The sequence below is a fragment of the Gavia stellata genome, chromosome 7 (assembly GCF_030936135.1).
Source record: "Gavia stellata isolate bGavSte3 chromosome 7, bGavSte3.hap2, whole genome shotgun sequence".
Taxonomy (NCBI): Eukaryota; Metazoa; Chordata; class Aves; order Gaviiformes; family Gaviidae; genus Gavia; species Gavia stellata.
The window spans coordinates 42,145,574-42,158,635 of NC_082600.1; the positions used below are offsets into that span (position 1 = coordinate 42,145,574).

At 42.3% G+C, this 13,062-nt stretch overlaps 1 protein-coding gene across 1 annotated transcript in view; it reads left to right on the forward strand.

The window, feature by feature from the left end:
• The window catches only part of LOC104257345 (cytosolic phospholipase A2 epsilon), a 36,300-nt gene that overhangs the window by 10,047 nt on the left and 13,191 nt on the right, over positions 1 to 13,062 (forward strand). Inside the window, exons 3-6 of the mRNA XM_059819791.1 lie at positions 7,093 to 7,229; positions 10,693 to 10,824; positions 11,914 to 11,954; positions 12,387 to 12,429. Coding sequence (XP_059675774.1) covers positions 7,093 to 7,229; positions 10,693 to 10,824; positions 11,914 to 11,954; positions 12,387 to 12,429 — 353 coding nt within the window. The remainder of the gene's footprint in view (positions 1 to 7,092; positions 7,230 to 10,692; positions 10,825 to 11,913; positions 11,955 to 12,386; positions 12,430 to 13,062) is intronic.

Here is a 13,062-nt window from a genome sequence, read left to right on the forward strand (position 1 = left end):
TTTTATTGTGAAAAATATATTTAAATGCATTTTTTGTTCATTGATTCCCAATAGATTTTCTTATACACTGCTAAAGAACCTGCAGTATCTGTTCTAGTTCTATACTGGTTGTTCCGGTTCCATCAAGACAGCAGTGTCTGCAGTTCATCCAGTTATGCATTAAGCAGTGTGACTGATATCTGTAATCAGTGATTCATTCCTTCGCCGTACCCTCTCAGTAGAGACCTGTTCTGTTTTATGCATCTGTGCTCTCTTAGTGTTCTTTCACACGCGTCTAGGTAAGTGCTGCTGAGGTGAGCTGTATGCTAAAAGCACAATGTTATAAGGCCTGTGGTATGTCTTAGTCCCCGTAGAGGTTTATTCTGGACTCAGAGCAGTGCCAGGGTAAGTTTTGCTCACAGGCTTGTTTCGCAGAGCTTGAGGACCTTTATCAGTGATGGTCTCCAGAGAGGAGCTTCAGGCAACCTTTTTGCTGAACCCACGACATTGATTACCTAGTAGATAAGGACCAAGAACCGAGACGTGATTTGCTATTATGTGGGAGGCCAATGGGAAGTAGAGAGGCTAGATTTAACGTAGCATTGCTGAATAGACATGTGAGAGTTCCATGTGAGACTATGGCTTCTCTCCCGGGCACTTTGTATGACTATATCCTCAGCAGGAGCCAATAAAGTAGTGCTGCTGTAGTAGCCAGTGAAGGTTAAAAGTAAGATTCACTCACATATGTTGGTGCTGGTGCTTGCATTGTATTCTGCTATTAAACTGGCAATCTTTTTGAATGTCTGCCTGGCAAAGGTATTCATCTTTTCCTATTTGTTCAGGGCCAGTCTTGACTACCCTTTTTTAGAGTTCCCTTTCAGTTCAGGAGTGAAAACTAGACAAAAGGGGTCTTGGGTATAAATGTTCCTTGTAAGTCAGATATATCTATTCTTAATGCTTTCATTCATTCTTACTCACAGGAAAGTTGCTGTAGACTGCTAGATCAGTTGGGAGTCCTGGAGGACTCCAGCCAGAATATGAGCTCATTTAATTTCACTGTGAAAATAGGATTAGTTGTAGTCCTGTGATACAAGGCAGTCTGGAGGCTGTGTGTTTGTCTGTGACTTACTTTGATGTGAAAGAAACTGATGGTGACATCTTTGTAGAAAAGGCATATAAAATGTGAAGACTTGGCTGCCAAAAGCAAAGTGCATGTCGGCAATGCATCCGAGTCGTAATATTTATGTGAGGATGAAGTGTTGCTGCAATGTAAGCTTTTAATCCAGGCTGAATGAAGTCTGTCCTTAACAAATAAACCAAAGCAATCGAACTGTAATCTTCACCTGTGTGTTATGCCCTGTAGGTCCAAAATTTAGTTCACAAAATGGTGACTGACATTTACAGACTTTGGGCTGAATTCTCTGGCACGTAAAGACCCATTGACATTGTGGTGTAAACACTCTTGCTTCCAGTGAGTTGTTCTGGTATGTTATGGAATTTTTCTTACCAAATTAAGTCATCAGCATTCATGTCTTTACCTTCATACTGGTGGCTGCAAACCATCATGTGAGGGAATGAGGTGACTTATTGCACCCTACTTTTGTTACTTAGTTATAAAAATGCATCTTATTTCCATGCTGTTTCCTTAGCATAACTCTTCCATCCCACCATAAGAAACAAAATACTTTTTTTAATACCAAATTTTACTTGAAAGAAAAGATATCTAGGAGAAGTGTCCCTGCCATAAAGCTTGTTTCTTTAGTAGCAAAGTTTTGATCTCAAAACTCTGAATCTCAATTAAAATATTCAAATTGGAATTACTGCTTCAGCGCACTGTTGGCACTGCAGCTTAGCCTCAGCTCCTGCACAAGATTACATCTCCCATGATGTATTGCTCCTGCTTTTTCAGAAAAAGTCCTCCTGGAGCAGAATGCAAGAAGTAGTACCATAACTACTACATGTTTTTATAAAGCATGTTAGAGGCATTTCTGAGTCAAAATAATGATGTTTAAGGCAAAAAATATATTAGTTTTAGCTACACATTAAAAACATTTTTGTTTTTATTCCCTTACTGGGTGAATAACATTCTTGGAAATATCTTCTGAAGAAAGAACATTTGTGAACGTTAACCTGTTGGTTCAGCTGCTTCTGTTATTGATTTTGATCCCACTCCTGTTTTCTTTGAAATCCAAGGCACTTCTGTATACTGCTTGCAGCCTGTTTCCAAGTCTGTTTCCATGACGTTTCCTGCTGATAATGGTTTCTTCAGCTGTCCAGCAGTTCTAACTACCCACAGTGTCTGCATCAACAGTGTCAATGTCTGGCCAAAACCTAATTTTCGGCTAGTTTCTTTTAAAATGGAAATGAAAAAACTTTCTGAAGAATATTTTCTAGTGATAGATGTGAGATTGCATCACATATCACTGCAAGAGGGTCTGAGGTGGAACGAAGGAAGTCTGACCTCTTTATAATAACTCTTGGCCAAAAGTATCACAGAATGATAGGGGTTGGAAGGGACCTCTGGAGATCATCTAGTCCAACCCCCCCACCAGAGCAGGTTCACGTAGAGTAGATTGCACAGGAATGTGTCCAGGCGAGTTTTGAGTATCTCCAGAGAAGGAGACTCCACAACCTCTCTGGGCAGCTTGGTCCAGTGCTCTGCCACCCTCAAAGTACAGAAGTTCCTCCTCATGTTTAGATAGAACTTCCTATGACCAAGTTTGAGCCTGTTACCTCTTGTCCTGTCACTGGGCACCACTGAAAAAAGACTGGCCCCATCCTCCTGGCACCCACCCCTTAAGTATTTATAAGCATTAATAAGATCCCCCCTCAGTCTTCTCTTCTCCAGACTAACCAGACCCAAGTCCCTCAGCCTTTCCTCATATGAAAGATGTTCCAGTCCCCTAATCATCATATGTGGCTTTTTGTTTCCTACTGGCTGACACTCTGAGAATGGGAACAGTGAAATAGTGGCAATGCTTATGAAAAGTCGAACAGGTATACCTATGGAAATATATGATTTCTAGTTCCACTTTACCAAAAGAGAGCATATGTAAGGGTGATCTAATGACATCTGTGCCTCTGTTAGCATGTACAAATATTCCAAGAACAGCTACATGTACCCAAAATGCCACTTAGGTAATATAATTTATCCCCTGTTGCTTCATGGAGGAGTTGGGGTGGATGGGAGAAGCTGTAGCACAGCTGTCTGTGGGCATCTCTGCATTAGATTGTGTTGCTTTTCATATTGTTTCCTTTTGATGATTATATTGGGATGGTACACGGAGGCTCTAGGTATGGATTTAGGCCTTGTTACTTGGACCCTTTATGTGTTTGGAAAGGAAAGGTGGCAACTTTTCCAATGAACTTACAGTCTTACTTTATATGTGTCAAAGAAGGAGGTTTGCAATTGTTTTGGAGGCAGCGCCCAGATATCTGGGAATTGATCTCTTGGGCTGGTGTACAGTATAAGGATGTCCTGTGACTTCCTTCCCTGACAGTCAAGGCTGGCAGGGAGGCTGGTTGGTTGGTTTCCATGCAATGTAATTGACGTGACATGATTATCCTCTTTATTGCCTTCCAGCATAAACATGGGCGTCACGTGGCAGCAATTCTGTATGACACCTTATGGGTTCACCTGGGCTGGTCCTCTTCTTCTGAAGCAGGATCAAATTTACCTTGTCTGTCACTCTTTGATACATATCTGGGTACCAGTAGCCTCTGAAATGTGTTACCTAGAAAATGTATAACATCTCTCTTGCTAGAGCTAACTCTTAGAGCCGGAGCAGTTTTCCTACTATTTGTGTTTGTTTATTTCCCCCTGGCCACACCGTTGTTCTCTTTGTATCAATCATTTGGACATTACAGAACTGAGTATTACCATGTTATTTGACAGTCTTTGTTGTTGTTGTTGAATTGGCAAACTCAATTCTTTCAGCTCTTGCTCATATGCCAGGCTAAGTCAATTGTCTTCAATTTGGACATGTTTAATTTTAAAGCTGGTAACAGTTAAAGCCTTTTATGGTGGAGGGAGGAAGAGAGTGGAAGAGAACTGGAACATGGAAGACACTGAGCATCCACTTGCTCCTGTCCAGGGCTGGGAGTGTATGCAAAGAGATCTCAGTGATAAATCTCATCACCTGCACTTACGTTTAACACTGTGTATTTGGGATCTGGTCCAAAACTTATCTAAATCTGTGTTGTCTATATATGAGTTACCAGATAAGTCCTGCAACATTATAGTTCTGGGGCATAATTTGTTATTATTCATGCAGTGGCCTGGTTGCAATTGCTTGGTTTTGGATTCAAATATCTTTGTCTCTGTCTGCATCTATCGGCCTCAAGTTGCACCAGGGGAGGTTTAGATTGGATATTGGGAAAAATTTATTCACCGGAAGGATTGTCAAGCATTGGAACAGGCTACTCAGGGAACTGGTCGAGTCACCATCCCTGGAGGTATTTAAAAGACGTGCAGATGTGGTGTATAGGGACATGGTTTAGTGGTGGACTTGGCAGTGTTAGGTTTACGGTTGGACTTGATGATCTTAAAGGTCCTTTCCAACCTAAATTATTCTATTCTATTCTATTTGCATTCTTATCTTGGGCTATGTTGATGCTGAGGCCTCGCTGGTTGCTAACTGACCTGGTGTTACATGTGGCTCATCAGGTTGTGGCACTTTGTTTTTGCTCTTATCAAGGGTGAACAGCCTTGCTAAAGACTGGACTAACTTCTCAAGTTGGCTATACGTCTATTGTGTTCAGAGGGGAGGAAGGACTGAACGGAGATCCCACCACAGCTCTATCTAGATACAAGAATATAAGTCACAAGTTTAGAGCTGCTTTGATACTCTGAAAATATTGAATGCTTGTCTTCTAAATCAGGATTCATAGCTAGTATGTACAACAAAGAGATATCCCAGACCATAAATGAAAAAATTCTCTAAACCAGACACATATCAATAGTCTGTAACTGACAGACACAGTTGCTGAAGAAGCAGATATTCTCACTTTTACCTGCTTCTCTGGCACCATCTGAGGAAGTAAGTACGCAAAGTTAGTACTATCTTTTTCAAATGTTAAAAATCAATGGAAGAATTGTAGAAAATATTTGGGGGGAGAGAGTTAACAAAATTATTTTATAACCTCCTTTACCAATAAATTGTTACCTAAAGGTACATTGCAAATATTCTGCATTTTAAAATTGCAGTAATAAGTCTAAAAAGATCCTAATATTACTTACAAGAATTACAGACATCTGCATTTGCAATGTTAAAGTAATTTCTTCCCTGCTATGGACAGTAAGGGGGAAACTATCAAATGCATGCTGAAAAACTGGAAGATGTTTCATGTTCAGACAGTATCAAAAGACTTGAAAGATAAATCATATACATAACCTGATTGCACACATTGCTTTAAGCAACACCTATTCATTGCCACATGGGTTACACAACAAGTTTAAAGAAAGTGTGGAATGAGAACCAAGAGATTGCTAGAGAAAGAATAACATAATTACTGATAAGGCACTCTTCTTGTGGGTCATGTGGAAATATTAATAATAGTAGTTATTCTTTGTATAATGCTTTTAATCATGGGATGTCAAAGTAGATTACAAAAGAGGAAAGGATCATTATCACTGTTTTGTTGACGGGGAAATGCAGATAGAGAAGCAAGATAAATTTAAATTGAAGCAATTGCCCAGAGTGACTTAGCAGCCTGGAGCAGAGCTGGGACTCGAGCCAAAATGTCATGAGACCAAGGTTACCCACTTGGTCATGCTGCCTCTCAGCATGTATCCCACAGTACCAAACTGCCTGTTACTACACCCAAATCTGACCTGTTACTGTGATTACAAAACAAGTTCTTAGAGCTGGTGATATTAGAGACAGCTGTAGTTGCCCAGCAGACGAAATAAATGTCCGTTGTCTAAAAATAAGTGCAGTGTACAGAACTGAAGGACAGCAAGTTTGCTCCAAATCGGAGGGCTGGAAAGGGTGAATGACAGTGTAGAGAGAGTGAGTCCCGCCACTCTTAACTGTATTTTCAGGGTCTCAGTTTATTACCACAGGTCCATGAGACATCAACTCTTTTGTGCACTTAGGAGCAGATGCCCAGCACTGCTCCCTGCTAAAGAAACCATCATCATCTTGGCAGTACCAGGGAGAATCCTAACCACCAAATACTCTACATACATCGGGTTAGCACACAAAAGGAAAGTTAGTTGCACAGACATACAAGTACCCAACCTGCCTCTCATCCAAAAACTCTGGAAATCCCTGAGAGACAACTCATCAACACTCTGCGGCGGTACCCGATACAGTTGTGCTCAACCGGCTGGGAGGCTGTTTGCCCCAGCTTGGGGCTGGGGGCAGTTCTGGGAGCCCACCCCAAAGCAGCCCCTGCGTATTATGGAGATTTAATGCCATACTTGTAGCTAGCTGTGCAATCTTGTGTTACATTAACACCTTTCTCAGAAATTAGAAGTTTCTTCACTATCAAGGCTCAGAGTTTAAATCAGTAAGATAAAAGTGCATTGCTATTTTTACGTATTTGTTGATGGTGAAGGAATGCGACTGCATGCTGGGTGAGACAGGCGGCTCATTACATGGGCTGGGCTACAGCTATTTGGAGGCAGCAGGCCAGAGGGGGAAGATCCTTCATACCTAGACCCTCTTTAGCTTTTCTGTTCCCCTCTCTAGAGCAAAGGACAAAGTTAGCTCCATATCTAAGTGCTCCAAGAGTTAAATAAGTATTTTACCCTTTAAAAAGGTTCTCTTAAAAGGTAAACCTTTTTCTTCTCCATCACAGAAATCTGTTGATTTGCAACAAACAGGGGACATACCAATAATGGGGTTTGTTAAGTAAAAGTAGCTCTGCATATTTTTTTCTTACCAGTTGTCTTTATTGCAGTAGCTTCTTTGAATCTCCATTAATGACCAGAGCTCCCACCTGCAGGAGGTAACAAACAGTAGTGAGTGCTATTGAATAAGGACCTGTAAGAAAAGTACTAGAAACAAGATCTCCTTTTTGCAGCTTGCTGTCTATACAGTGCTATAATGCTATGGTCTAAGATATTTCTAGTAATTCGTTGGTTACAATATATCTTCTCAAATGCAGTTAGTCAAACTGATTGCTATGTCAGCCTGTCCTTGCCCACTGCTTCCCCTGAGACTGTCCGGACCAAAACCGTCAAGAACTGCAAAGATCCAGTGTGGAATGAAACGTTTTGCTTCAGGATCCAGAGCCAAGTAAAAGTAAGATGCAGGGTGTATTTGTTTTTCTTTTGGGGCAGAGCTCTCATTGTGTGATCGGTGTGTAGGGTACCATAAAAATAAGTATGTGTGAGGGACTACAAGGATGTGGATGAGGGGATGTGGAGTAGCATAAAAGATAGCCAAGATATTTCACAACTATTCACATAATGTTCTACCGCTTTTCACTTTTTCTTCTTCTTCTTCTTTTTTTTTTTTTAAATCACTGCTTTTCAAGAGTAAAGGTGAGAATTTCAGAGTAAATCAAACAGCATAAAAGACATTCTGAGCTAAGTAGTGGAAACATCACAGCGCTGTACTTTTTTACTATTCTTTTGGAACAACCTGCAATAAAAAAAAAAAATCACAAACCAACATGTTAAAGTTTGCAAAACAAAACCAGCCAAGTTTTTACCATGATGGTAAATGTTAGAGCTTAAGAAGATTTGCAAGTCCACTCCCTTCAAAAGACAGCATCAACATCAGAGTCCAGAAATCCACAAAGATTAGTGAAAGGCCAAGTCAGCCAAGCTTACTTCACACCTGCGGCAATCAAACTGCTTTACAACTTGCGCCCTTCATTTCCTAGTGCTGGTGGCAGAGCAGCACAAGAGCACTTCTGCCAGGTGGCAAATCAGCAGGCCAGCCCCCCGCCTCTCTTCAGCATTGATAAACTCCTCCAAAAGCGCTCTCAGAATAGCTCAAAATGCTGCTACAGCGCGGGGTCTCCAGTGAACAATCCTTCTTGCCTTTGTCTGCAGAAGTTGCCCATGATACAAGTTCTCAGGCTTCCTTCCACAGAGTTAGGTGGTACTGGTCCTGTTTGGTATGGCTTTTGGCTTTAACATGTCTGCCCATCTGTGGCCTATGTCCAGTGCTTTCCCTCCAGAACTAAAAAAATTCCAACTTCTTTCAAAATACCAGCGAGACACAATTTCACTGAGCCCTGCGGCTTTATCAGGGAGGCAAAAGGCAAGGGACAAACATTGCAGCATGGGAACAAACACCCACTGATCTGCAACTCTTACACCAGAACACCTGCTCCTTGCAATGGTTCGTGGCTGACAGGTCTTTCAGAACTGCAATACCACACGTAACAGCTGAAAAAAATATCTTGGCCACAGGAAGCTGCTTGAACTAGTTCTTCACGGAGTAGCATTTGGGAAGACCTTACATTTACTTTGCAGTAAGTTTGCAACAGGAGGCAAGACAAGCCCCAATAATTTTCAGTGTGTGGCAACAGCAGCGGTAGTTGTTGTGGCTTCATTGTGGGCTACACAAAACTTGTCCTGGGGATTTGGGATAACCAAAACACTCTGGCACGTCTGTCACTGCTGCCTTGCTCCTGCCTGGGCTCAACAGACTAAGTTAAGGCTCTCAGAGGTTTCTCTGCATATGCTGCAATTGCTCTTGTCATTACCCTCTGAGCAGAGCCAGAGCCTGCTGGTCTGGTAATTTTCTCCTTGCCTGTTTTGCTTATCGTTGAGGTATTCATCCTGCTAAATCGCGGGAGCCAGAGCTCAGTAAAATCATATAATACACTGCCACCGTGGAAAATAAAAACTCGTTTGGGGATGTCGGGCTGTTTCCCATCAGGGACGGGAGTGTTTACCGACAGGCATCTGTTTTGGTGGGTGTCTGACAAAGCACAGTTGGTGAGGAAGGGCTTCCCGGGCCGGTGCTGTGGGCAGCGCTCCCCCGGTTGCAGGAGGGCCACCCTGCCCAGAGCCCGGCCGAGGGCCAGCTCTGCTCAGCCCCAGGCTCCCAGCGATACTGCCCTCATATCCTCTGTCAGGAGCAGATAGAAACAATGAACCGCCCAGAGAGCCCCGGCTGCTTCCCACACAGCATCCCAGCGGTGCAGCCAGCCAGCACCCTTAGCCAGCCAGCACCCTTAGCCAGCCAGCACCCTGTGCACACCCCTCCTGCTAGCTGGGAGTAACGGAGGGACTTCAAATCAATCGATCACTAAGAAAATAAGTCAGCCATTTTAGCCAAATAATGACAGTCCGTTGCAGTATCACAGCTAGGAAAACTGACCTGCTCTTCGGTGTAAGCCTGCCTTCTACAAATGGCAAACTGTTGCTTTTAAGCATATTTCCTCTACCACCCCTGCCATAATCCTTTACAGGCTATTTATGGCTGGCCTGTAAACCACGTTGCTGTGACTGCTTCTCTCTGTCTCTTGTCCGTATGTTTCTCTTAACAAGCATGGTGGGCAGGAACCCACTGCTGACCCTGTCAGCCCCAAACAGAATTGTTTTTCTGTCTGAAGCGCAGTGTGATGCATTTACCTATATGGCCTTAAAGGGCAGCAGCCTTTCTGTCTTCTGACAGCAAACTGCAAACTTAAGTTCACAACAGCTTGCCATCTCTCACTTGCTGGTTTCTTACAGAAATGATAGATGACAAAATTGAATACTTGGATTCTGGATCATCTTCCTTTCGGTATATTTGTATATTCAATCACTTATCAGATTTAGTTATGGACCTTCCTGGGATTCATTATGAACTTTTAAGGCAACAGAGGTCATGTGTTTGCTCTTTTTTGTGCCTATGTGAGGCTGTATACCTATCTGTGTGTCTTTATTAAGCATCAAATCTCTTAGCAATTTTCAGTTAAATCTGATGGATAAGTAAGAATCTCTGAGCTAAGAGGTCCCCATAATTTACATGAAAATGAGCTGCTGAATATATGGAGAGAGGGCTGAATTATTTCCCCACTGAGACAACAGCCCTTAATGTTATTTTGCTCAGCACTCTGGGAGGCACCTCTGAGCCCACTGATGTGCAGCTACCAAGCAGGCACAGCAGGGGCTGTTACCCCTCCTGTCCACCCAAACAGGCAGGTGACAGAGTGGCAGAGCAGGAGATTTATGCAGTTGGAGGTGTAGGGTATAATCCGCTGGAAATAGGCCTTTGTCCTGCTGCTTTCTGTGCATTTTGTCAGCAATTTAACAAAAACACATCAGTTTCTGTAGATTCCATGCTAATTATCTCCATGTGATCTGTTTAACAATTTACAGGATATAGTTATGCAACCATGTAGTAGTTGTATGGCGCTTCCTTAACGTGTTTCAATCACTGCTTATATCCAAGGATTTATTTTTTTTCACCAATAGCAATAAAGTCCTGACCACTAGATGGTTTCCAACAACTCAGGGAAAAGTGGTGACCTCAAACCAAATTAGAGGTCAAACGCGTTTTTCAATATGGGAGCTACATATTCAATGATTCTACCAGCCTTTGTCATTTAAATTACTCTGCAGGGGAAAATCAGCAACAAACCCAACTACTTTAGGTTCAGAATACATTTCTTCAGCTCTGTGTGGATGAAAAGGTTGTGCATCCTCTCTCACTTCTCCCCATCCTTTCTCTGCCTTCCTTAACATGCTGAGCACGTCATCTTGTGCCTCCGTGAGGTCTCAAAATAGAGATGTTCCTAATCCTGTACCTCTGTTCACAGAATATTCTTGAGCTGAAAGTCTATGATGAAAATGCAATCACTAAAGATGATCTCCTCTTCACTGTCCTCTTTGATGTTGCTAAAATCCAGCTTGGAGAAAATGTTCGCTTGACTTTTCAGCTAAATCCAAAGGTGAGAAATAAAACTGCCTTGGCCACAGGAAGGGAATACATTTTTGGTATTAGCTCTTTAAATAACTCCTTATAAAGCAATTGTAGATGGGAAGGTTTATTTCCTATTGGTTTGCACTTCATGTATGCTGTAAAATACCTTCCAAACCTTGTTCAGCAAAGTGGACAAGGTTTACATCCCTACCTTGGACATAATCCTGAAGGTTTTTACTAACTCCTCAAACCTCTTAGTAGGGTTTTTCTGACACCACAGTTCCCTTTTTTTCTTTTTCTTGATTTTGTTGCTCAAATAGCTTTTGTTGGAGGTAAGACTTAATCACTGTTGCACAAAGTTTCTCTGTTAGAATTTCTTTTCCTGGGACTAGCACTTGCGAGTTTGGGCATACTCTGGCACAGATGTTAGAGTATTCACTTAAAAACTGATACCCTGCCCTGTAATTCTCTTGTGTATACCTGAATATAACACAAAGATCCATGCTGAGGTGCTAAAACCTATTGATGGCCAATTACTATCAGTTACACATACATGATAACTTCAACATGGGATCTGGATGTCCGATTTAAACACTTTATAGATATGCTGTTTCACTGACTTTTCTTATGGGGTCTGTATTGGTATTCAGCTCTACGGTGATAACAACAAGCAGTCTATATTAATTTGTCTGGTGACTGGTCAATATGCTGTCTGTGTTATAGGAGTCCTTTTGATCAGAAGAGCTGAGAATGCCCTCTGCTATCCAATGGTATCGGTCTTCTGATAATGTTACACAGAAAAAACAAGGCTTTAGACAGTTTTAAGCCAACAGTTATTGCAGGCTTAGGGCTGGAGATTGCCTATATGACCATTTTACTCTGCCTCACCACCAAATGGACAAGTGCAGTCAGCCTGCGGACTGATGGTTAACGAAGGAGGGAGAATACTTTCCAAAATCACTCTAACTCAATGACTTTCACTCATCTGAGCATACCCTAGAGCAGGAGAGAAATTTGATTTTAAGAGCTGTTTCAGGAGCCAGAATAATCATTGAAAACCATAGCTAGTGAGAAAGAAAATTAATTCAAATGCTTATAATGAATTAATCTTTTACAGACACAAGAGATGCTGGAGGTTGAGTTTGCATCAGAGAGCATGTGAGTAAATCCCATATGGGGCCAAAGAACTGTACTTTGCAAAAGCAAGCAGTCAAACACATGCTAGCATTTACTATAATATAGTTTAAAATTGTCAGCATCACAGCAACAGCTGGTATTTATCAAGTTAGTTGCATATTGGCTAAAACACTGTGTACGTTATCTACCAAGAATCATCCTGGATACTAATTTATCCCATTATTTGCTGGAAAAGGGAGAAGGCCCTGTGCTTATTACTACTATTGTTTACCATTATCATTAAAAAAATAAGGAAGCCACATTTCAGATGTCTCCCAAAATTAAAAATCGGTGACATATTTGAGACTATGCTGGACAAGGAAACCTCTAAGGAAAGCGTTACTCCTTGGTGTTTATTTAAGGATGTATTTAGGTCATACTAGTTCTGATTGCATTTTTTTTCCTCTCTTTCAGTCCAGTCCCTCCTGAAAAGCTTGTCACTAATGGTGTATTAGTGGTAATTTTAAACTGTTTCTCTTCTATGTTGGTTTGCATGCTAGTGAGGGGAGTGGTGAATCTGGCAGGTGCCCGAAGACCTTGCTGCAGGCAGGGCTGAAGTGGAGGGAGATGGGGGGTCAGACACTGGCAGCCATCCTGTTGTGCTGCTCTCTGTGGGAGGATGTATTATGAAAGAGTGAACACAGTCATTGGGGATACCCAGAGACCTGTCCACCACCACCATCTGGTATCAAGCCTCTTGACAAAGTCTGAAGTCCTCTTTCATTGACTTACTGCCTCTGTGTCATTCCCCCTGGGGACTTCTCTTGGGACCCCCTCACAGCCATCCCGTTTTCCCCACGTCCACAGGATGATATGCAAGTGACTTTCTCGAGTGCCCTTAGCTCATTATTTAGAGGAGGCAGCACTTGGCTGTCCAGCTTCACCAAAGCAGGGCTGTAAGGACAGCTCTGGGATTTGGCCAACCCACCAGTCGACCCTCGGGAGGCCTCAGCACACCCCTGTTCCCTCACCTGTTATTTCCCCTCCCTTCCCAGCCCCATCCCCGTGGATGGACCACAGCACCACAGCCATTTTTCTTTCAGCAGAAACCTGGCACATCTTCCGAGTGCCAAGGTCTTTCTCTTATCAG